At 42.0% G+C, this 22363-nt stretch overlaps 1 protein-coding gene across 3 annotated transcripts in view; it reads left to right on the top strand.

The window, feature by feature from the left end:
- LOC135738295 (apolipoprotein(a)-like) overlaps positions 1-22363 on the top strand; it is a 166139-nt gene that overhangs the window by 122168 nt on the left and 21608 nt on the right. For all 3 annotated transcript variants that reach the window (XM_073811349.1, XM_073811348.1, XM_073811350.1), the window contains 2 exons: positions 20045-20165; positions 20243-20361. In XM_073811349.1, coding sequence (XP_073667450.1) covers positions 20045-20165; positions 20243-20361 — 240 coding nt within the window. The remainder of the gene's footprint in view (positions 1-20044; positions 20166-20242; positions 20362-22363) is intronic.

Below are 22363 nucleotides of genomic sequence, written 5' to 3'. Positions count from 1 at the left end.
TGATAGGTAAATAAAATACCATAAAATGTAAATAAAATCTACAATAAAAAATGTAAAGTATCTACAAGATTGCAGTGACACAATTGCATGTAATGAGATATTAATAGAGTATAAAACCCTGACCCAAACCATAATCTTAGCAATGTTAGCATTGAGCAAGCCAAAGGTGAAAGTGACAAAGATGGCATAAATTACAATTGTGTTTAAGTGGAGAAATCCAACTTAATTTGATCATCTTGTTCAGGCTTGATCATCAAAGTATTTTTTATCTAAGTGTTTGCAAACTTTAGTCTTTTTTCATAAACAGCTTGTGAGTGAAATCAAATTATGTGATTCATCATCTTCATTTTTTTAGCATTACATTTGTCTATTTCATTAACATGTTGAAACTTAATCAAAATGGTGCAAAATGGTGTAAAATAAATGCATGTACTTATTTGTAATATTGTTAAACATTTTGTGAAGCTAATTCAAATATTTAAATACTAATATTATTTGAATGTCTTCATGATTCATAAATGTATGGTGTCACATGCTGCTGTGACTGTATAACATTGCCGGCTTTCTATTGGCTGATTCAGAGGTTAATGGCAGCCATTTTAGGTTGAAATCATTGTAGTCCTCAGTTTGCGGCACTTAAGTCAGCACTTAAGAATGAGTCTTACACTTTACTGAAAGTTGCTTTCAGCTTCTTTATAAATGTCTCCTATTCTAAAACTGGTCCTACTCCTTACTAAGAATTTTTTGACACTTAAAGATGCAGTTTGTATTATTTTCGCCGCTAGATGGCGCCAGATCAAACAATAACAATGATGTTGTTTACTGAGGCTCTGAAGCAGCGTGGAATTATGGGATTTGTAGTCTTTAACTCAACCACTGATGGCCATCAATCAGACGCGAACGAGAAATCACGTAAGGTAATCTTATAAATGTTGCGTTTGATGACATCGTTTATTTCATTATGTAAGTTTATATGTGATGTTCAAAACGAAATTGTTAGTCATATTGATATTACAGTATTAGTCCAAATTCGATGGTAAACACAGCACAGAATTAAGTTTTCAACTTACAATCTACAATGATTTTTGACATAATGTATTGAAAGTACAAATCTTATTGTGAAGTGTCTTAAAATGACCATTTATATTGCTGTACAATACCTCTTGATGTGCATATCGTCCGCGGGAAGACGCGCTGATTACAATCTACACACTAATGTTGTGATCAATATAATAGCATACGTTTTTTGAAGGGTTACGAATCAAAACAACTCACCCATCGCGTAAAACACAAGCAGGATCAGAATCTCGGTCTAGTTAAATGTTGTCGTGAAGCTCTCTCCATCCAGATAATGCAACAACAAATTGATCCTCCCTCGTTTTGTTCCAAACTCTTCTTGGGTCGTTTGGTTGGCCCGTACGCTTACAGGAGCTGACACAACCAGCGGCAGACGGTACAGAGATATCCATAAGTTCATAAGCAAGCGCGTAGCCCGACAGGCGCTATCGCATAGTTCCGCATTTGTCCACAACACTGGCTCGCTGCGTCCGAAAACTCAAGGCAGTGAGGACTTGTTGCCTCGCTGCCTCTTGAGGAAATGACTTCGGCCTCGGAGGCCTGAAGGCCGCTCAGAGAAAGGCTTTCCGACGCACTTCAAAGGCAGCGTGTTTGAAATATAAACAGAGAGCGCCTTTGTGATAACTAATCACATATTTGAAAACTACAATACTAATTTCTCGCTAGAAATGCAATTAAAATGCTTAAAAAGTGAAAATATACGTTTATTTTCACTAAATTTGTGCTCCAGCTGCTTCCTTGGCCGCCATTTTATTTTTTCGAGCTCGACCACTGTTGTCATGTGGTTTACGTCAGTAAAGGCGGTGACAAAGGGTCACATGGATATTAACGTCATTGACAGGAGACTGCACTGCCCCGTGTCAATGTTTTGAATGGAAATTTTCTCATGATTTACAAGTAGTTGAAAACATTACAGATATTGATAGTAATCAGCTGGACAAAATATATAACACTGGCCTAGTGGTTTTTGGAGATTTTACTGCAAATATCTTACAAATTGCACCTTTAAGTCATAGCTTAAGACTATTCGGTAACACTTTATTTTAAGGTGTCTTTGTTACACATGTTACATGTAATTATTACAGTAATAACAGTTAATTATGCATAGTTACATCCAACTAACCCTAAACCAAACCCTAATCCTAACCCCAACCCTATAGTAAGTACATGTTGTTAATGATTATTACTAAGTACTTAAATATATAATTACACTGTAACCGTGATGCCGTAAAATAAAGTGTGACCGACTATTCTTAAGAGCATTTCTGAGATGTTTTATACATACGGGCCCTGATGAGTTTACAAAATCTCAGACATAAGTTGACACTAGCGAAGAAAGCTATGAACAGAGTATGAAAAGACAAAGGTATGAAGAATGCCTAAGTTTGAAAAGCAAAAGTTTGTTTAACTCTTTCACCGCCATTGACGAGATATCTCGTCAATTAAGAGAAAACGCTTCCCCGCCAATGACGAGATTTTCCGTCTTTCCCCAATACCGCTATTATCCACCAGGTGGCGCCCTTCCGCAACCTTTTTAACCCGGAAGTATTGCCCTATGGCAAGCTGCTGCATGTCCGTGTCTGTTTTAAAGATCGCTCTGATCTCTATGAAAAGTCCGTCACAAAAATTGAATTATCTCTGCATTTTGCTCAAAATGTGGTGTTTTTGCAGAAACCTACCCATATTCAAAAGCTGATTACAAAAGAACCACTAAAGGTAGGATGAAACGTTTTTTTTTTTTGTTTGAAAGCAGAGGGTCTGTTCTTTCATTTGATATATTATATGTTTATATATTTAAAGAAGAAAATTTTCTGGAAGGCATTAAACTTTGGTGAAAATCATGAAAAACGCTGGCACTGGCTGGCAACTTTTTAAAAAAAATGCTGGCGGTGAAAGAGTTAAGAAAAATACACCTGAGAACATCTAATGAATTTACAAAATCTCAAACATAAGTTGACACTAGCGAAGAAAACCCTACGGACAATGTATGAAAAAGACAAACGTATGAAGACTGACTAAGTTTGCAAAAGAAAAGTTTGCCTAAGAAAAATACACAACTAAGAACATCTAGTGAAATTGCGAAAATCTCAGACATAAGATGGCACTAGCGAAGCAGAAACCTATGAACAATGTATGAAAAGATAAACGTGTGAAGAATCGCTGTGTTTGGAAAAGAAGAGTTTGCCTAAGAAAAATACGCTATTAGAAGCATCTGATGAGATTACAAAATCTCAGGCATAAGATGTCACTAGCAAAGAAAACTATGACCAATGTATGAAAAAGACAAACGTGTGAAGACTGACTAAGTTTGAAAATAAAAACGCTTGCCTAAGAAAAATACACAACTAAGCACATCTGATGAAATTACAAAAATCTCAGGCATGAGTTGACACTAGCGAAGAAAAACTATGAACAGAGTATGAAAAGACAAAGGTATGAAGAATGCCTAAGTTTGAAAAGAAAAAGTTTGTTTAAGAAAATACACAAGTAAGAACATCTGATGAAATTACAAAAATCTCAGACATGAGTTGACACTAGCGAAGAAAAACTATGAACAAATGTATGAAAAGACAAAAGTATGAAGAATGCCTAAGTTTGAAAAAGAAAACGTCTGCCTAAGAAAAATACACCCAAGAATATCTAAAGAAATTACAAAATCTCAAACATAAATTGACACTTGCGAAGAAAACTATGAACAAAGTATAAAAAGACAAAGGTATGAAGACTGCCTAAGTTTGAAAAGAAAACGTTTGCCTAAGAAAATTACAACTAGGAGCATCTGATGAGATTACAAAATCTCAGACATAAGATGTCACTAACGAAGAATACTATGAGCAATGTATGAAAAAGACAAACGTGTGACGACTGACTAAGTTTGAAAAAAAAAGACTTGCCAAAGAAAAATACACAACTAAGCACATCTGATGAGTTTACAAAATCTCTGACATAAGTTGACACTAGCGAAGAAAACTATGAACAAAGTATGAAAAGACAAAGGTATGAAGAATGCCTAAGTTTGAAAAGAAAAAGTTTGCCTAAGAAAATACACAAGTAAAAACATCTGATGAGTTTACAAAATCTCAGACATAAGTTGTCACTAGCGAAGAAAAACTATGAACAAAGTATGAAAAGCCAAACGTATGAAGACTGGCTAAGTTTGAAAAGCAAACGTTTGTTTAAGAAAATACACAAGTAAGAACATCTGATGAAATTACAAAAATCTCAGGCATGAGTTGACACAAGCGAAGAAAAACTATGAACAAATGTATGAATCTGTTACAGGTCGGAGAAGCGGACCGCCCCTGGCGCGGGTCACGCTCCTCCTATTTCCACCTCGAGGAGGTCCCAAAACACCCCAATGACCAAACAGACAAGAATTAAAATTTAACAGCTTTATTAAATATTAAAAATGATAGAAAAGGGAGGGGGGATAGAATGTTAAAACAAAAAAATCAGTCCTTGGACCTTCGTAGCGAGGGGGTGGGGGCACTAGGATGCCCTGGGTAAGTACTTCACAGTTATCTGACTCAGTCTCTCTCCTTCTGCAGGCTTTTGGCTGTAACACAGAGGATCCATTTGCAGACACTGGAACTTACACGGGTCACTTGGGACCACACACAGGTAGGTACCTCACAGGTAATGAACTCAGGCTCTCTCTCCTGCTGTAGGCTTATAGCTGTAACACAGAGGATTAGTTTACAGGCGCTGGGACGTTCACTCGTCACTCAAGGGCCACACACAGGTAGGTACCTCACAGGTAATGAACTCAGGCTCTCTCTCCTGCTGTAGGCTTATAGCTGTAACACAAAGGATTAGTTTGCAGACGCTGGGGCTTTCACGGGTCGCTCGGGACCGCACACAGGTAGGTATCTCACAGGTAATGACTCAGGCTCTCTCTCCTGCTGTAGGCTTCAACACAGGGGGTCACACACAGCATACACTATAAGTTATTTCACCGGCCTCCACAGCCTCTCATTCTCCCACGACGAATTCAGCGAAGGGGGCTACTGACAACACCACACAGCATCACACTGCAATAATTTAAAGTGTACTCTCACAGCAAAGTCTCAGACTCACCCACAGCACTCTTCACTCTTCTACGTGAAAAATAGGGTCGCAGCCCCAACCTTCTTAGACCGTCTTCGGACCGATTGGCGTGTTGCAGTGCAGACCAGGGGTGTAAACGTCGCTGCTGCGGCCCTTCACTCCTCTATGGGTCGTTGCTTCCCGGCTCTCCCACCACTCTACTCCGTGGTAGGGCCGTTGTCTTATACACTGAAGGCTCACAATACACGTTGAACAAGCACTCCACAATGACACACGGTATCAGACACTGAGTACTCACAATATTGAAGATTGCTCTTCTTTGTTTACTTCCTTAGGATGGATGAATTCCTCTTCGCCCCTTTGTATATCCACAGCTAACGTTTCCTCCAGTAACACTTACGGTGAGTCGGCTTTAAGCCTCTGTCTTCTTCTCCTTTTCGCCGCTTACGGCCCGCACTCTTTCCGCTCGCTTCAAAAGCGATCCCTGGATCATCGGCGCCTACGGACTCTTCAGAAGGAGCGTATAACTCGGTCCGCCCTTGGCGGAAAGGAGCTTTCCCCGCAGCAACCGCGCTAGGCGGAACTGTGTCTGCCCAAAGTCAACCGCTCTCACTTGTGTTTGAAGCTCCTTTTTGTATCCCTCTCTGTCTGCACATCCTCCAATACCCAGTCGCTACGTTCATTGTTCACACCTGCGTTGTATCAAGCTAAATTTCGCCTCGCGGCACTTACCGGAAGTTCCGGTGTCTCTGCTTTGCCGTCCGGGTGGGAAACACTTCCGGGCGGAACCAATCTTCCCAATCTTTGGTTCCGCCCCCTTGGAAATCGTCACCGTGTGACAAAAAGACGAAAGTATGACGAATGCCTAAGTTTTGAAAAGAAATTGTCTGCCTAAGAAAAATACAACTAGGAGCATCTGATGAGATTACAAAATCTCAGACATAAGATGTCACTAACGAAGAATACTATGAGCAATGTATGAAAAAGACAAACGTATGACGACTGCCTAAGTTTGAAAAGCAAAAGCTTGTTAAAGAAAATACACAGGTAAGAACATCTGATGAATTTACAAAAATCTCAGACATGAGTTGACACTAGCGAAGAAAACTATGAACAAAGTATGAAAAGACAAAGGTATGAAAACTGCCTAAGTTTGAAAAGAAAATGTTTGCCTAAGAAAAATACACCTGAGAACATCTGATGAGTTTACAAAATCTCACACATAAGTTGACACTAGCGAAGAAAGCTATGTACAATGTATGAAAAAGACTAATGTATGAAGAGTGCCTAAGATAAGAAAAAAACACAAAACTAGGAACATCAGTAACAATCCATAGGTAAAATATAATTTCATGTTTGCTTATTACGCAATGATAGATGTTAACCTAAGTTGAACCTAGCCCCGCAGGCAGACCAAGGGCCTGCTCCGCTTTTTAAAAATCCTGCCAGTGATCATTTGGGACCCCTACCACGTGATAACCACACACACACACACACACACACACACACTCGCGCGCACACAAACGTACACACACAAACGCGCACACACTCACAGCCTCTCACACACACACACACCCTACGCCGCACACGCATAAACACATACATAAACAGACACGAAGACACACACATACACGAACGCGACGCGACACGGTGCATATTACATTAGATATAAGTTTACTCAGACACATCTAAAATGTTTGATTTTTTTCAAATGTTTAAATGTCTTAAACTTTATAAAGTTTATTTTTAAAACCACAGATATGTGTGTGCATGTGCTTATTGCCCTAAGCAATAACGTGTTTTAATCAGAGACTTGGACAAAGAATTCCCTAAATCTAAAATAAACCTTTATTTTTCCAGAGCGGACAGAATTACATTTGTTACGTATATTTTATAACGGCAGATATGAACACGCGCCCGGTTCGTTCTCTGTCACCAGCGGTGATCAACCTTTAATGCGCGTGAACAATAGATTGCTGTGCATGAACAGATTCAAGGGGTTTATGATGCGATTAAACTTTTATGTAGGTTAAAATAAATACCCTTTAGTCTAAAGAAAGTAGTATTGACGACCCCCGGTGGTTTTGGCTCCGTTCATTGCTATACACATACTGAATATTTCATTTAATAATTTGTGATGTTACAAGCAAAAGTTTTATTTTTGTCAGAGTGACCATATTACACCTTACCACAGTGGTTTTAAAAGACGCTAGTTTACAATCCACTCCTGCTGTGAAATCTCTCTCACACACAAGACACACACAGAGCAGCTACTGTAAGTTTGAGGCTGATCAGAAAAATAGTTCAATAGATAATATCAGATTTAGGTTTAACCAGATACATGTTAAATATTTGATTCTGGAATGTCTATAAGAAACTTTTGACAAAACAAATGTTTATATTAAACAGTAGGCTATTTGCCATAAAATACACGCTGCCACTTCACCTAAAATCTAAAATAATACTTTATTTTTGTCAGAGCAGACAATATAAGATTCGTTGTATAATATACACATATTCACACATGGTTTTAAGAAGCCAATAATTAAAAACAAACTTTGAAGATGGGATGAAATCTTCTTTAATCGTTTAAAAGTTTATTAACAGGATATATGAACTCGCACCCGGCGCAAGCTTCTGTAAGTTTGAGGCTGATCAGAAAAATAGTTCAATAGATAATATCAGATTTAGGTTTTGTCAGGGTTTTGTGTTGCATTTAGTTCTGTTCATTGTTAATCATCTTGTTTAGTTCATTTGTTATCTCATTTCATCATTATTAGTCTCACCTGTTTGATTATTAGTTAAGTTCTTACACCTGTGTTTCATTAGTTTGCTCACCCTTTATATTCTGCCCTCATGTGTCTTTCCCTTGTCAGTCGTTGAATGTGCATGTTATGTGAAGCTGTTCCTCGTCATCGTTGTGTGTATTGAATAAAGTTCCAGAGCATATATATAGAATCCTGTTTCCTCGTTATCGTTTGTATTAGTAGAGTTAGAGTACGTGACAGAACTACTGACCGTAAAGTGTTACGTGGTGTTTAGTGTTTCTCCTCCTGTTTCCAGAGTTTTTTGTTTTCCGTATTCACAGTTTCGGTTTTAGTTTATTCTCGTTATGGATCTCCCCCCTTCAGTTAAAATCCAAATTCTGGACCAGGAAGATCGCCCGTTGGAACTTCACATCAAGGACTTTCTAGACCTGGCGTGCCTTACCAACTTCACCGATCACGTGCTCTGTGTTTTTCTGAAAACCAGCCTGAACGATCGGTCATGGGCACGTCTTCCGACGGGCGGTCCAGAGAACAACTTCACCGCTTATGTGGAGTGGGTGCTGTTCCACAACAACTCCCCATTCACCGTCGGCCCCGCCGATGGGGAGTTTGCAGCCAGCCCCACTTCACCCCCAGAGACCGACATGCCAACACCCTCCACGGACCTCGAGCCCACCGCGGGCGGAGAACCCGGCAACGCGACCAGTGAGCCAGAGCGAACCCCTGAGCCCAGCGTCGCAGAGATCCCGGATCCCTCCCCCCACCAGGTGCGAGAGCCGAGTTGTCTGGGATTTGCCGCGGGAGCTGCTGAGGATGTCGAGGAAGACATCCACCTCCACGCCGCTGAGGGTGAGCATATTACGTCTCTTGGGGAAATTTTTTCGGACCGTGCTTTGGACATTTCCCTTTCTTCATCGGCTCCGCTGGTTCCGTCCAGCTCCTCCCCAACACAAGGGGACCCTCCCAACCTCCCACTCCCGCCTCCTCTGCCTACCTCAGCCAGTCTGAAGCACCTGCAGCCATCACAGCGACACGCCCCTGCTCATCCTCAGCGCGTCATTGCCGCTGGTTTGACTGATCCGGGGCGTGCCTCTCTGCTAGCTGTTTTCGGGGAGCTCTCCAGTTCTCCGCCTCCGCTCCCTGAGACCAAGAGGTCGCCTCGGCCCGTCGGACCAGTGGCATTGCTTCAGGTCTCTCCTCCCTCCCCTTCGTCGGCTCCCGTCTCTACAGCGACGTCACCAGGCATCGTCACCACTCCGGCTCCGCCCTGGTCGGTCGTCGTCCCGTCCACGCCTCTGGGTTTTCCTCGCTCCCCAAGTGTCCCTCACTCCACCCTTCCAGCTCGTTGGGCTCCTCCCTCCTACGGGCGTTCACCTTGGGACTCCTCTGCTCTGGCTCCGCCTCGTAGCTCCGGTCCACCTCCTACATCTCGGTCGGGAGACCCACCAGCTCTGCCCCGCCCCTCCGGTTCCTTGGCTCCCCCCGGGTTCTCTGCTCGCACGGCTCTACCCTGGATCCTCCAAGTGCCGTCATCGCCGTTGTCCGTCCCCAGGGTGGGAAGTAAGAACAATACTCCACCCTGGCTCCTCCCACCAGCGACTCCACCCTGGGGCTTCATCCTGTTCGGTCTCTGGGGCCTGGTCCAGACCCCTTCCTAATCCCTCCCTCATTTTTGGACATTTCTGTTGTTTTGGACTCCCTCCCTCCCTCCACTTCGGTGTTGTTTTAGTTACGGCGCGGGACGCGCCTTTGGGATGGGGGGCGTACTGTCAGGGTTTTGTGTTGCATTTAGTTCTGTTCATTGTTAATCATCTTTTTTAGTTCATTTGTTATCTCATTTCATCATTATTAGTCTCACCTGTTTGATTATTAGTTATGTTCTTACACCTGTGTTTCATTAGTTTGCTCACCCTTTATATTCTGCCCTTATGTGTCTTTCCCTTGTCAGTCGTTGAATGTGCATGTTATGTGAAGCTGTTCCTCGTCATCGTTGTGTGTATTGAATAAAGTTCCAGAGCATATATATAGAATCCTGTTTCCTCGTTATCGTTTGTATTAGTAGAGTTAGAGTACGTGACAGGTTTAAGCAGCTACATGTAAAATATTTGATTCTTGAATGTCTATAAGAAACTTTTGACAAAACAAACGTTTATATCAAGCTGTATTTGTCATAAAATACAAGCTGCCACTTCACCTAAAATCTAAAATAATACTTTATTCTCTGTCAGAGCAGACAATATAAGATTCGTTGTATAATATACACATATTCACACATGGTTTTAAGTATCCATTAAATAAAAACAATACCCAGTAGATGAGATGAAATTGTATTTAATCGTTTAAAAGGTTCTTAACGGGATATATGAACGTGTACCCGGCGCATTTTCTGTCACCGCCGGTGAGCGAGCTTTAATACGCGTGAACATAGAGAGCGGGTTCGTGAAAAGACTCACGGGGTCTCATGAACCGGTTCAAATTTTATTTAGTTTAGACTTTAGTCTAAAGATTGTAGTATTGACAGCGCCGAAGGTTATGGCTTAGGGCATTGCTTATACCATACACGTATACGGAATATTTAATTAAATAACTTGTGATGTTACAATCAAAAGTTTTAATCAGAGCCTTGTTCAAGAATTCCCTAAATCTAAAATAAACCTGAACTTTTTGTCAACGTGAGGGTGAATTACTCTTTATTGACCAACATTGAGTTTTAGAAATCTTTACTCGTTTACAAGGGCACCCCATTGAGAGACGTGCTGGAGCTGAGGGCTGGTGAGAGAGGGAGAGACGCTCGTGACAACTGACAGTCCAGAACCTGGACAGTATAAAACAATAAACTTTTTGACAGCAATAAACATGACAGCATACGCTTAAAGGACAAGTTCGGTATTTTACACTTAAAGCCCTGTTTTCAGAATGTTTATGATGAAATAGAACGGTTTTGACTGAAATTTCGACATATGCGGCTGCCCCGAGAATTTTTGGGTGTTTGTGTTTCAGCTCCTACCTTTACAATGGGTTTAATGGTGCACTGGAACAATCCTTCCTAAAATGCATTAAACTTTCGTTTACAAAGACGTGAAACTCACCGAGTGGTCAGGGGTGTTCACTGGTATGCTCACACAAAAATTGCTGCAAAATACGCATTCCAACAGGTTTTATCGTAGTTTTTGCCAACTCCATGGACTTGTATTAGTTGTGCCGTGAGGTACGGTATTTCTCCGCACCGGGAACTTTGTTTCTATTCTTGCAATTGGCAATGGCAGATTAGCGCCACCACCTGGGCTGGAGTGTCTATTATTCAAGCTTTAAGCGGAAGAATGTACGGGTGTGAGGCGATTGGAAAAATAGGTCCACAAGTTAACAACGAATGCTAAAACAGCTGTTGGAAAGCATCTTTTGCAGCGATTTTTGTGTGAGCATATCAGTGAACACCCCTGACCACTCGGTGAGTTTCACGTCTTTGTAAACGAAAGTTTAATGCATTTTAGGAAGGATTGTTCCAGTGCACCATTAAACCCATTGTAAAGGTAGGAGCTGAAACACAAACACCCAAAAATTCTCGGGGCAGCCGCATATGTCGAAATTTCAGTCAAAACCATTCTATTTCATCATAAACAATCTGAAAACAGGGCTTTAAGTCTAAAATACCGAACTTGTCCTTTAACAAAAAACACACACACAGGAAAAAACAACGCGTTGATTGACACATCGTAAAACACGCAAAGTCCGGACAGCCGCTGTCTAGAAGCCATAAAATACGATACACAAAACTAGACAGCCTGTACACCGTTTGATTGATAGCCCCGCCCACCTGTCAAAACGCGTTTGACAGGGGGTAATAAATCATATTTTGACAGCTAGTCCCGGATAACTACTACTCATGCTTTAGGAAAATATTATGTAGCTCTGTAAAGTATAAGTTGCACATTCCAATCAAAAGGTCTAAAATGTGAACAATCGGCAATAAAACCTAAACATTGCTTTGGAGAGCCTGTTGTTGAGGGATGCGTTTCCAAACCACACTCCTGGCAATAGGTTGTTTGTTAATGTCAAGCAAAACAAAAAACATGAGCATCGTATAGTTTGTGATATTAAAATGGCGTGTGAGAGTGAACCCACAAATCAAAATGCGGGTTCATTAATATAAAAAACAAAATGTTTCAAATATACTACAATATAAAACCACGTCTGCATTCGTGATCGTAGAAACGACAAACAACAAGCGCCACTCTGCACTGCACAAAACTTGTGTCTGAGTGGTTTAGTCAGTTGTTAATTCTTTAAATATGAAAACATAGATTTAAAACTACATTTATGACACAGAAAGAGTAATATTTTGAATATTGTGCAACTTGTGTTCAACTTTGCAACAAGAGCCAACATGAGGGACCAGTGTTATGCTTATACAATGATTGGTTCACTGTAAAAAAGGTTTAGGTTTGCAAGTCAGTTCAACTTATTACATTTGATTTGTGATAAGTTGACATAAAAACAAGTTGAAATTAACTTAATTTGCTAAGTTAAAGTAACAAAATATATGTTGATTTGGAGTCATTTTAACAGTGTAGGTTTACAAGTTTGAGATTGATTAAAACAATACTGTACATAAAAAATCATAACAGAAATCTGCCCTTCATTTGATGAACCTGGGTTGAACCTGACATGGTCTGCCATACTTTTAATTTGTGTTTTTTTTTACTGTTAACTTTGACCCCAAGAACCAATAATTGGAGGGTCTGCTCTCGCGAAAAATGTTTTGGCCATTTTAGTGCATGTACCCTTTATTTTTTATCAGAAAAATGTGAATTTTTTTTACCTCAAATCCTCAGTGGGTTGAGTAGGCTGTCAATAAATAAATTCCAGATACATATAACACATGTGCTGACATCATCCACTAAAAAAATTACTCTTAAAACACATGGTTTTGCATCAATTTAATGCAAAAAAGTAGGCGTTTTCTCCCTTTTTCATTTCACTGTCATTTTTACTTCATTGGCAATCAACTACTCCCCCAAGTTATGACATCAGTCAATATGGCATTCTTATCACCAAACAGTATACTCATTCCACAAAAAAAAAAAAAAAAATCCAACCAAAATCAATGGATCTTTGATGATTTCACTACTAGTTGGCGATCAAAAGGCTCAGAACCCTACTAGAATTTTTGGCTAATCAAATTCCGAAAGACATACTGGATAACATGATTGTTAATGTCCACATTATTAAACATCATGGCCTAGGGATCTTTTTAATTTCATCATAACCCTGTTCTCCCAATGGAAATGTGTCACACAATAAAATTACCTTTATTATTTATTGCCTCATATGACAACTATTACAACTTTAACGGAACAAAATAATTTAACATAACTTAAAGGTCACATTCTTTCTGATCCCATTTTTTAAACCCTAGCTATAATAGCATAAATAATACCTGTAAAATGATAAAGCTCACTGCCAGGCGATATATTTTCTTGTAAGATTCTCATCTTTGGACTGTTAGCTTCCTCCTGGCCAGCAGATGGCGCTTTTCTCTGATACGTAGTAATTAAGCCTGATGTGTTACACCTGTTTTTGTTCTATATAAGTGAAGTTTTGCCATGCCTTCTTTGTTCAGTCTTGAGTTTTGTTACCAGTTGCCAGTCTATATGCTACTCTTGTAAGTTTATGTTTTTGACCCTTGTGTCTGTTTTCTTTTCCCTGTTTTTTGGAAGCACAGCTTCCTTTATTATTGTTGTATTTTTTCATTCAGTAAAATTTATCAGTTAAATCAAGATCCAGATCTCTGTGCTCTTTTCCTATCTCTGCACTTGGATTCACTCAGTGGGGAGTTAGCTCTGTGAGTAAGATCAGTGGCTCTGTGTATAGAAGACCCGGGTTCAATCCCCACCTAAGACACCCCGTTACAGCAAGACTGAACCATCAACATGAATCCAGCAGAGGAGACTCCACCATCTTCAAATGTGGATCGCATTCTCTCTGCCCTCTCTGGGCAAGCTGCAGCCATCCAGCAACATGAGCAAATCCTTTCTGAGATTCTTCAACGTTTAATGCTGCATTTACACCAAGGGCGTGAAGCGCGAGTGATTTCAATGTTAAGTCAATGTGAAGACGCGGTGACGCGCGTCAGGAGGTCCCGCGGCGCGGAAGAGGCGTTCGGCACGACGCGTTTCCGCCTCTTTCGCGCGTGAAGCTCGGGCGAAAGGCGCGAATTGAGCGTTGTGCGCGAATGGTGCTTTTTGTGCATCTTGCGGTTCACGCAAATTTGCGGCTGACGCCTGAGTTGAAAAATTTGAACTTTGGCGGAATTTCGCGCCGCGTTAACCAATCAGGAGCCTGCTTGCTGCTGTGGTGGCAGCCCCGCCCGAGTCACTCACTCAAGCAGTCACTCGAAGCTATATGACACAAGTTGTTATTTCTATAGTGGAGACAGGAATAAAAAGGACCTCGCTTGGAAGAGTGTCAGTAAGGACTTTGGGCAACTTGGTAAGTTGTAATACACGCTTCACTTTTGAGTCACGTGACGTTTATCTACCCGCGCCGTTTATTTTTCCCCATAGTAAGGTTACCCAATACAAAACTGGTAACTCTCTTGATAAATGCACAAGTAACATCAGTCATCTTGCAAACAGACACTCGCACAGCAGTTGCCCCTCCCACAAGAAGCGGATTTTGCTTCGGACGCGCGTCAAATGCTTGCTTTTTCCTCTACACGCGCGAATGCATCCAAATTGTTCAAGCGGCAAACCACGCGCGGTAGACGCGATTTTGACGCCCAAACCGCGTTTGGTGTAAACTCAGCATTAGTCTTCAGCCTTCTGTTCCTGCACCCCAAGTCCCTCAGCCACCTGAAGATCCCTCTCGAGCAGTGTTATCTCTCCTGTCAGAACCCAAACTGCCAGCACCAGAACGATTTGATGGGAATCCCCAGAAGTGCCGTGGGTTTATTACACAGTGCACCTTAGTATTTGAACTACAACCTGGAAGCTTCCCTACAGAGCGCAGCAAAGTGGCCTACATGATTACTGTTCTCACCGTCAAGGCCTTAGACTGGGCCTCAGCTTTGTGGGACCAACAGTCTCCACTTTCAGCCAACAGCAGAGATTTCATTGTTGAAATGAAGAGGGTCTTCCACCACCCGGCCAGCATAGGGGATGTGGATTATCGTTTACTTCAACTCTGTCAGGGCAATCGGAGTGTGGCTGAGTTCACCATAGAGTTCCGTACTCTTGCGTCTGAAAGTGGATGGGACCAACGTGCTTTGAGGGCAGCATTTCACCAAGCTTTGTCTCCAGAACTTAAGGATGAGCTGGCATTTAGGGACCCTGCACCGGACTTGGAATCCCTGATCGATATGTCAATCAGAGTAAATCATCGTCTCAGAGATCGTCGGCAAGAACGATGCCGAGAACCTGGGCCACGTCACCCTCCAGAATTCTCCAATACTGTTGAACCACTTTGTAGGCCATGTGATTTGGAAGAACCCATGCAGCTGGGTAGAACTAAATTAACCCAGACAGAAAGAGATCGACGGATGAGGGAGCGACGCTGTCTGTACTGTGGCAAATCTGGCCATTTCCGATCCAGCTGTCCTGAATTGTCGGGAAAAGCCAGCTCTCGTCCAGGAAAGGGGGAGCTGGAACGAGAATAGAAGTCATCCCCCATCCTGCTACCTCTGGAGTTACTATCCAAGCCACCATCCTCAGAGACAACCAACATCACCAGCTGGGAGCATTCATTGATTCTGGGGCTGCTGGGAATTTTTTGGATCTAGACATATCCAGACGTTTGGGTATTCCATCCTTGGTTCTCCAGAAGCCTCTAACCATCACTGCTCTTGATGGCAGACCCCTTGGCTCAGGTCAGGTTAGTCACTGTACTCCTTTTCTTCAGTTTGAAATTGGGGGCCATAAAGAGTTAATGCAATTTTTTTTTGATCCAATCACCAGAGCTTCCCCTAGTTCTTGGATTTCCATGGCTATCCTGTCACAACCCACATATAGATTGGGCCAGGGGTATTGTTAAGAGCTGGGGAATTAATTGTTGTGTCTCTAATCTCTCCTTTTGTCATTCTCCCGAGTTACTGAAGGCATTTCCAGGACCTTTGTCAGCACTCTCCAGGTGGCCTGCCCCCCTCGACCATAACATACATTTTACTCAAGGGCTACCTGTATCTCAGGTCAAGTCTAATAATGCTAAGTCTCTAAGTTTTCCCCTCAAGTCATCTCTAGTCCTTCAGACAGCAGAAACACCCAAGGTTCTTATCGATAAGACTATAAGTGCACCCTCTGGGTCCCTCCCTGATGTGTCCAGAGTTCCTCCTGAGTATGCTGATCTCAAAGAGGTCTTCAGCAAGTCCCGAGCTACCTTACTTCCTCCTCACAGACCATTTGATTGTGTTATAGACTTGGTCCCAGGGGCATGCCCTCCACGGGGTAGGCTGTACTCCCTCTCTGCTCCTGAGAGGGTTGCTATGGAGAAGTATCTTAAGGAGGCTTTGGATAATGGTTTCATCCGTCCTTTAACCTCACCAGCCGGGGCAGGATTTTTTTTTGTTGAAAAAAAAGATGGCGACCTCAGGCCATGCATTGACTACAGGGGTCTTAACCGCATCACAATCAAGAATCGCTACCCTCTGCCTCTGATGACCACAGCTTTCGAACTCCTACAAGGTGCCACAATTTTCACTAAGTTGGATCTGCGAAACGCTTACCATCTGGTCAGAGTTAGAGAGGGTGACGAATGGAAAACCGCATTCAACACTCCCACTGGCCACTATGAGTACAAGGTAATGCCCTTTGGCTTGGTTAATGCCCCAGCTGTTTTCCAGGCTCTAATCAGTGATGTACTACGGGAGATGCTGGACAAGTTTGTTTTTGTCTATCTTGACAATATCCTTATTTTCTCTAAAAACTACCAGGAACACGTTCAACATGTTCGACAGGTCTTGTCCCAGCTACTTAAACACAGCCTCTTTGTCAAGTTGGAGAAAAGTGAGTTTCATGTTTCCTCTGTCCCATTTCTCGGCTTCATTGTGTCCAAGGGGAATCTTCAGATGGATCCTGGCAAGGTCCATGCAGTACGGGAATGGCCTCAGCCCAGCTCTGTAAAGCAGGTACAACGCTTTCTTGGCTTTGCCAATTTTTATAGAAAGTTCATTAGAAATTTCAGCTCTGTTGCAGAACCTCTGTCCGCTCTCACCAAGAAGTCTGCTCAGCCATTCAGATGGACAGAAAAGGCCAACCAGGTTTTCAACAAGTTGAAACGACTCTTTACATCTGCTCCCATCTTAACTCTCCCAGACCCAGAGTTGCCTTTTGTGGTTGAGGTGGATGCTTCTGACATAGGGGTAGGAGCAGTCTTGTCCCAGAGAGCCAGGTCTGACAACAAACTTCACCCATGTGCTTTTCTGTCTCGCCGACTGTCTGCAGCAGAGAGGAATTACGACATTGGAAATCGGGAGCTGTTGGCAGTTAAGGTTGCACTGGAGGAGTGGAGGCATTGGTTGGAGGGGGCCAAGCATCCTTTCCTCATCTGGACAGACCACAGAAACCTTACTTACATTCGGGACGCCAAGAGATTAAATTCCCGCCAAGCTCGCTGGGCTCTGTTTTTTAATCGGTTTGACTTTGTTCTTTCTTACCGCCCAGGTTCCAAGAATTTGAAACCAGATGCACTTTCAAGGCAATTTGATATCCCAGAGCAGGAGTCCAGACCAGAACCCATACTACAGACCTCCAAAATAGTAGCAGCTATCCAGTGGGGCATTGAAGCTGCCATCAAAAAGGCCCATCGGCAGCATCCAGATCCAGGTAATGGTCCACCAGGACGTCTCTTTGTACCTAACCGATTACGCTCTGATGTATTGCAGTGGGCACATGCTTCCCTCCCCTCTGGTCATCCTGGGGCCACAAGAACTTTCAGACTCATCCAAAGGAGATTTTGGTGGCCCAAGTTGCAAAGAGATGTTCGGGATTTTGTTGCCGCTTGTACCATATGCGCCCAGAACAAGGAACCCAGAACCCACCCCCTAGGACTACTGCACCCTTTACTTATCCCCAAACATCCCTGGTCGCACATATCTATGGACTTTGTAACAGGTTTGCCCAAAATCACAAGGTAATACAGTCATTCTGGTGGTGGTGGACAGATTTTCAAAAGCATGTCACCTCTTGCCTTTACCCAAACTTCCCACAGCAAGCCAGACTGCAGAGCACCTTATGCATCATGTGTTCAGGATACATGGCTTCCCACGAGATATGGTCTCTGATAGAGGCTCTCAATTTACATCCCGGTTCTGGAAGGCATTTGGCCGTCTCATTGGGTCTGACATCAGCCTCTCTTCTGGTTTTCACCCCCAGTCTAATGGGCAGACTGAGAGAGTGAATCAGGAGATAGAGAAGACTCTTAGATGTTTGGTGGCAGACAATCAGACCACTTGGAGCTCTCGATTAGTCTGGGCTGAATTTGCACATAATACTCTCTACCATTCTTCCCTAGGCATGTCCCCTTTTGAATGCCAGTACGGCTTCCCTCCTCCATTGTTCCCTGGACAGGAGCCGGAGGTATGTGTTCCTGCCGCTGCTCAATTGGTTCGTCGATGTCGTCGGGCTTGGCAGAAGGCCCGGACAGCCTTACAGAAGGCCTCTCAACAACAACAGAGGCAGGCAAACCGACACCGGAGGTTGGGTCCTATGCTTCGTCCTGGCCAAAGGGTGTGGCTGGCAACCAAAGATCTTCCCCTGCGGGTGGAATCTCGCAAGCTGGCTCCACGCTATATTGGTCCTTTTAAGATCCTCAGGAAGATAAACCCAGTATCTTACCGGTTGCTTCTGCCCAGATCAATGAGGATCCACCCAACATTTCATGTCTCTCGGTTAAAGCCTTTTGTTTGTTTTTCTCTGTCCCCAGCTTGCAAACCTGCCCCAGCTGCTCAAATCATCAATGGAAAACCAGCCTATACTGTCCGTCGGCTGGTGGACTCTCGCACAGTACGGGGAAGAGTACAGTACCTGGTTGACTGGGAGGGCTATGGCCCAGAAGAGCGCTCATGGGTACCTGCTCGAGATATTCTGGACCCAACACTCATTTCAACTTTTCACCGTACCCACCGAGGCCTTCAAGGGAACGTCAGGAGCCGTTTTTAGAAGAGGGGCTTCTGTAAGATTCTCATCTTTGGACTGTTAGCTTCCTCCTGGCCAGCAGATGGCGCTTTTCTCTGATACGTAGTAATTAAACCTGATGTGTTACACCTGTTTTTGTTCTATATAAGTGAGGTTTTGCCATGCCTTCTTTGTTCAGTCTTGAGTTTTGTTACCAGTTGCCAGTCTATATGCTACTCTTGTAAGTTTATGTTTTTGACCCTTGTGTCTGTTTTCTTTTCCCTGTTTTTTGGAAGCACAGCTTCCTTTATTATTGTTGTATTTTTTCATTCAGTAAAATTCATCAGTTAAATCAAGATCAAGGAGTTAGCTCTGTAAGATCAGTGGCTCTGTGTATAGAAGACCCGGGTTCAATCCCCACCTAAGACACCCCGTTACATTTCTTTAACATAATTTGCCTTTCAAATCCTACAGCGAACGGCCGGTTTGGACTACAGCGCTCTACTTCATGCACGTAGATTTTTATAATATCTTCTGTGGAATGAGTATACTGTTTGTTGAAAAGAATGGCATATTGACTGATGTAATAACTTGGGAGAATAATTGGTTCCCAATGAAGTAGAGATGAAAATATTGGGAAAAAAGTGAGAAAACGCCTACTTTTTTGCATTAAATTGATGCAAAATCATGTAGAAATGTGTTTTAAGAGTTATTTTTTTCAGTGGATGTTGTCAGCACATGTGTTATATATATTTGGAATACATTTATTGACAGCCTACTCAAACCACTGAGGATTTGAGGAAAAAAATCACAGTTTTCACATTTTTCTGATAAAAATAAAGGGTACATACACTAAAATGGCCACAGTTTTTTTTCTGCGGTGTTTCTGGCAGAGCAGACCCTCCAATTATTGGTTCTTGGGGTCAAAGTTAACAGAAAAAACACAAATATAAAGTATGGCAGACCATGTCAGGTTCAACCCATTTTACTGAACTTTTGAGACTTTGGCTCCCCAACTACTTGTATCTGCTCTTGCTCTATCTGCAGAAGATTGTATGCACTGCAGAGGAGATGACTACAGAGGCAAAATCTCCATCACTGAGAGTGGATACATCTGCCAACGCTGGGACTCTCAGATACCACACAAACATGATTTTGTTCTTTCAATGTGAGAAAGTAGTACACAATAACATAGCATAAATAACACATTGTCCATTTAGGTACACAAAATGTGTGTCTTTGTAGTTTACCTGGGAAACATTTGGAGGAGAACTACTGCAGGAACCCTGATGGACAGCCCAGGCCCTGGTGCTATACAACAAATCCATCCAAACGCTGGGAATACTGCTCTATTCCTCAATGCAGTAAGCTTCACTAATGTCAGTATGGAATCACTGTGTCAAATATTCAGTTTAACAGTTACTGGTCATCATTGTCTGGTAGCAACTACACCACCAACAATTGTACCAGAGCTCACCTGTACTACTGGAGATGGAGGCTCCTACAGGGGCAAGATTTCTGTGACCAAATCAGGGAAAACCTGCCAGAAATGGACATTGCAAACACCTCACAAGCATTCCAAAACTCCAGGGAACTACCCATGCCAGTAAGCATCAATAAACCGGTGCTGAGGGAGATGGAATTATTTTAAGAAATTCAGTTTTTATAGATTTTTATAGATTTTTATTGATAGGTTTAGTGGAACATAAAAGACATTTTAAACAACACAACAGACCAAAATCTATCATGCTCTCTTTCTAAAATGGAAAAACGTGGCTCCACTAGGAGGACATGAAGCCAGATGAGAATAAATAATTTTTAGTTTCATGTGAACTCTACATTCAACATTATAAATCATTTAATTCCAGAGGTCTTGACGAGAATTACTGCAGGAATCCTGATAATGAGAAAGCACCTTGGTGTTACACCACAGATCCTGAAACCCGCTGGGAATACTGCAATGTGCACAATTGTGGATCTCAACCTGGTCTGTACTGAATGAGCCATTACATGAATAAATCTTATTGTAAATATGGATCCATTCCCAGTTTTTTATATGCAACTGGTAAAATATGTTACATGCGTTAGGAAAATATTATGTAGCTCTGTAATGTATAAGTTGCACATTCCAATCAAAAGGTCTAAAATGTGGACAATCGGCAATAAAACCTAAACATTGCTTTGGAGAGCGAGTTGTTGGGGGATGCGTTTCTGAACCACACTCCTGGCCTTGGCAGATCAGTCTTAGAATCAGGTACACAAACTTCCCTATTGTGTCTCAATGCATTTCTGTTAATTTATGTACCGGTGATCTGACCCTTACCTCCAAAATAAAATGACCACATACAATAGGTTGTTAGTTAATGTCAAGCAAAACAAAAAACACGAGCATCGTATAGTTTGTGATATTAAAATGGCGTGTGAGAGTGAACCCACAAATCAAAATGCGGGTTCATTAATATAAAAAACAAAATGTTTCAAATATACTACAACATAAAACCACGTCTGCATTCGTGATCGTAGAAACAACAAACAACAAGCGCTACTCTGCACTGCACAAAACTTGTGTCTGAGTGGTTTAGTCAGTTGTTAATTCTTTAAATATGAAAACATAGATTACTTACAGGCTGTTAGTCAGAAGCGGGCGGGATTATGATAATGACCGCTGTGTCCACGTCAACCAGCCGAGGAAGTAAACTGTTGCCTATAATCCATGTGTTTGTTGTAGTCCAAGAAAAGAGATTTAAGTTGGAAACAATAAATCACGTCATTGTTTATTGTTGTACTTTTGCATATCGCTAACATGTACTAACACACACTTACACACCAAAGTATGTGTGAAATCGTGAACCTGTTGGTCGTATTTCAGACAAACAGCCAAAATGGTCGCATGAGTTGGAGGATAGGTTGGAGCATCAGCATCTCTGGTTCTAGATTGTTTAGAAGAGTAATTATTTAAATTAAACAATGTATATTTCATTTTTATTAATTGCTTCCAATTTAAAATCTTATTCTCATTCATTTGCACCTATAGTCCCAGAAAAAGTCATCATTGTGGTGGAACTCTAATTGATTCAAAGTGGGTCCTAACTGCAGCTCATTGCCTTAAACGGTAAGTGGCTGTTTTTCATTCTGATTATTTTCCCATTTGAGGAAATAAAAAAAAAAGGTTTTAAAGAACTGGATGTGTTTAAGGTTTAGACCAGCAATGCTGCTTTCAAAGTAAATTATAATAATGTGTACCTCCCATCACGCAGGTCTCAGAGTCCGTCCACCTACAAGATCTTCCTTGGAATCCATACAAAAAACGCAGATGAAATCATCAAACAGGAACGAGATGTTTCTAAGATTATTATGGGACCATCT

Source organism: Paramisgurnus dabryanus, chromosome 12 (assembly GCF_030506205.2).
Source record: "Paramisgurnus dabryanus chromosome 12, PD_genome_1.1, whole genome shotgun sequence".
NCBI classification, from domain to species: Eukaryota; Metazoa; Chordata; class Actinopteri; order Cypriniformes; family Cobitidae; genus Paramisgurnus; species Paramisgurnus dabryanus.
This window is presented reverse-complemented; position numbering and strand designations above follow the sequence as displayed.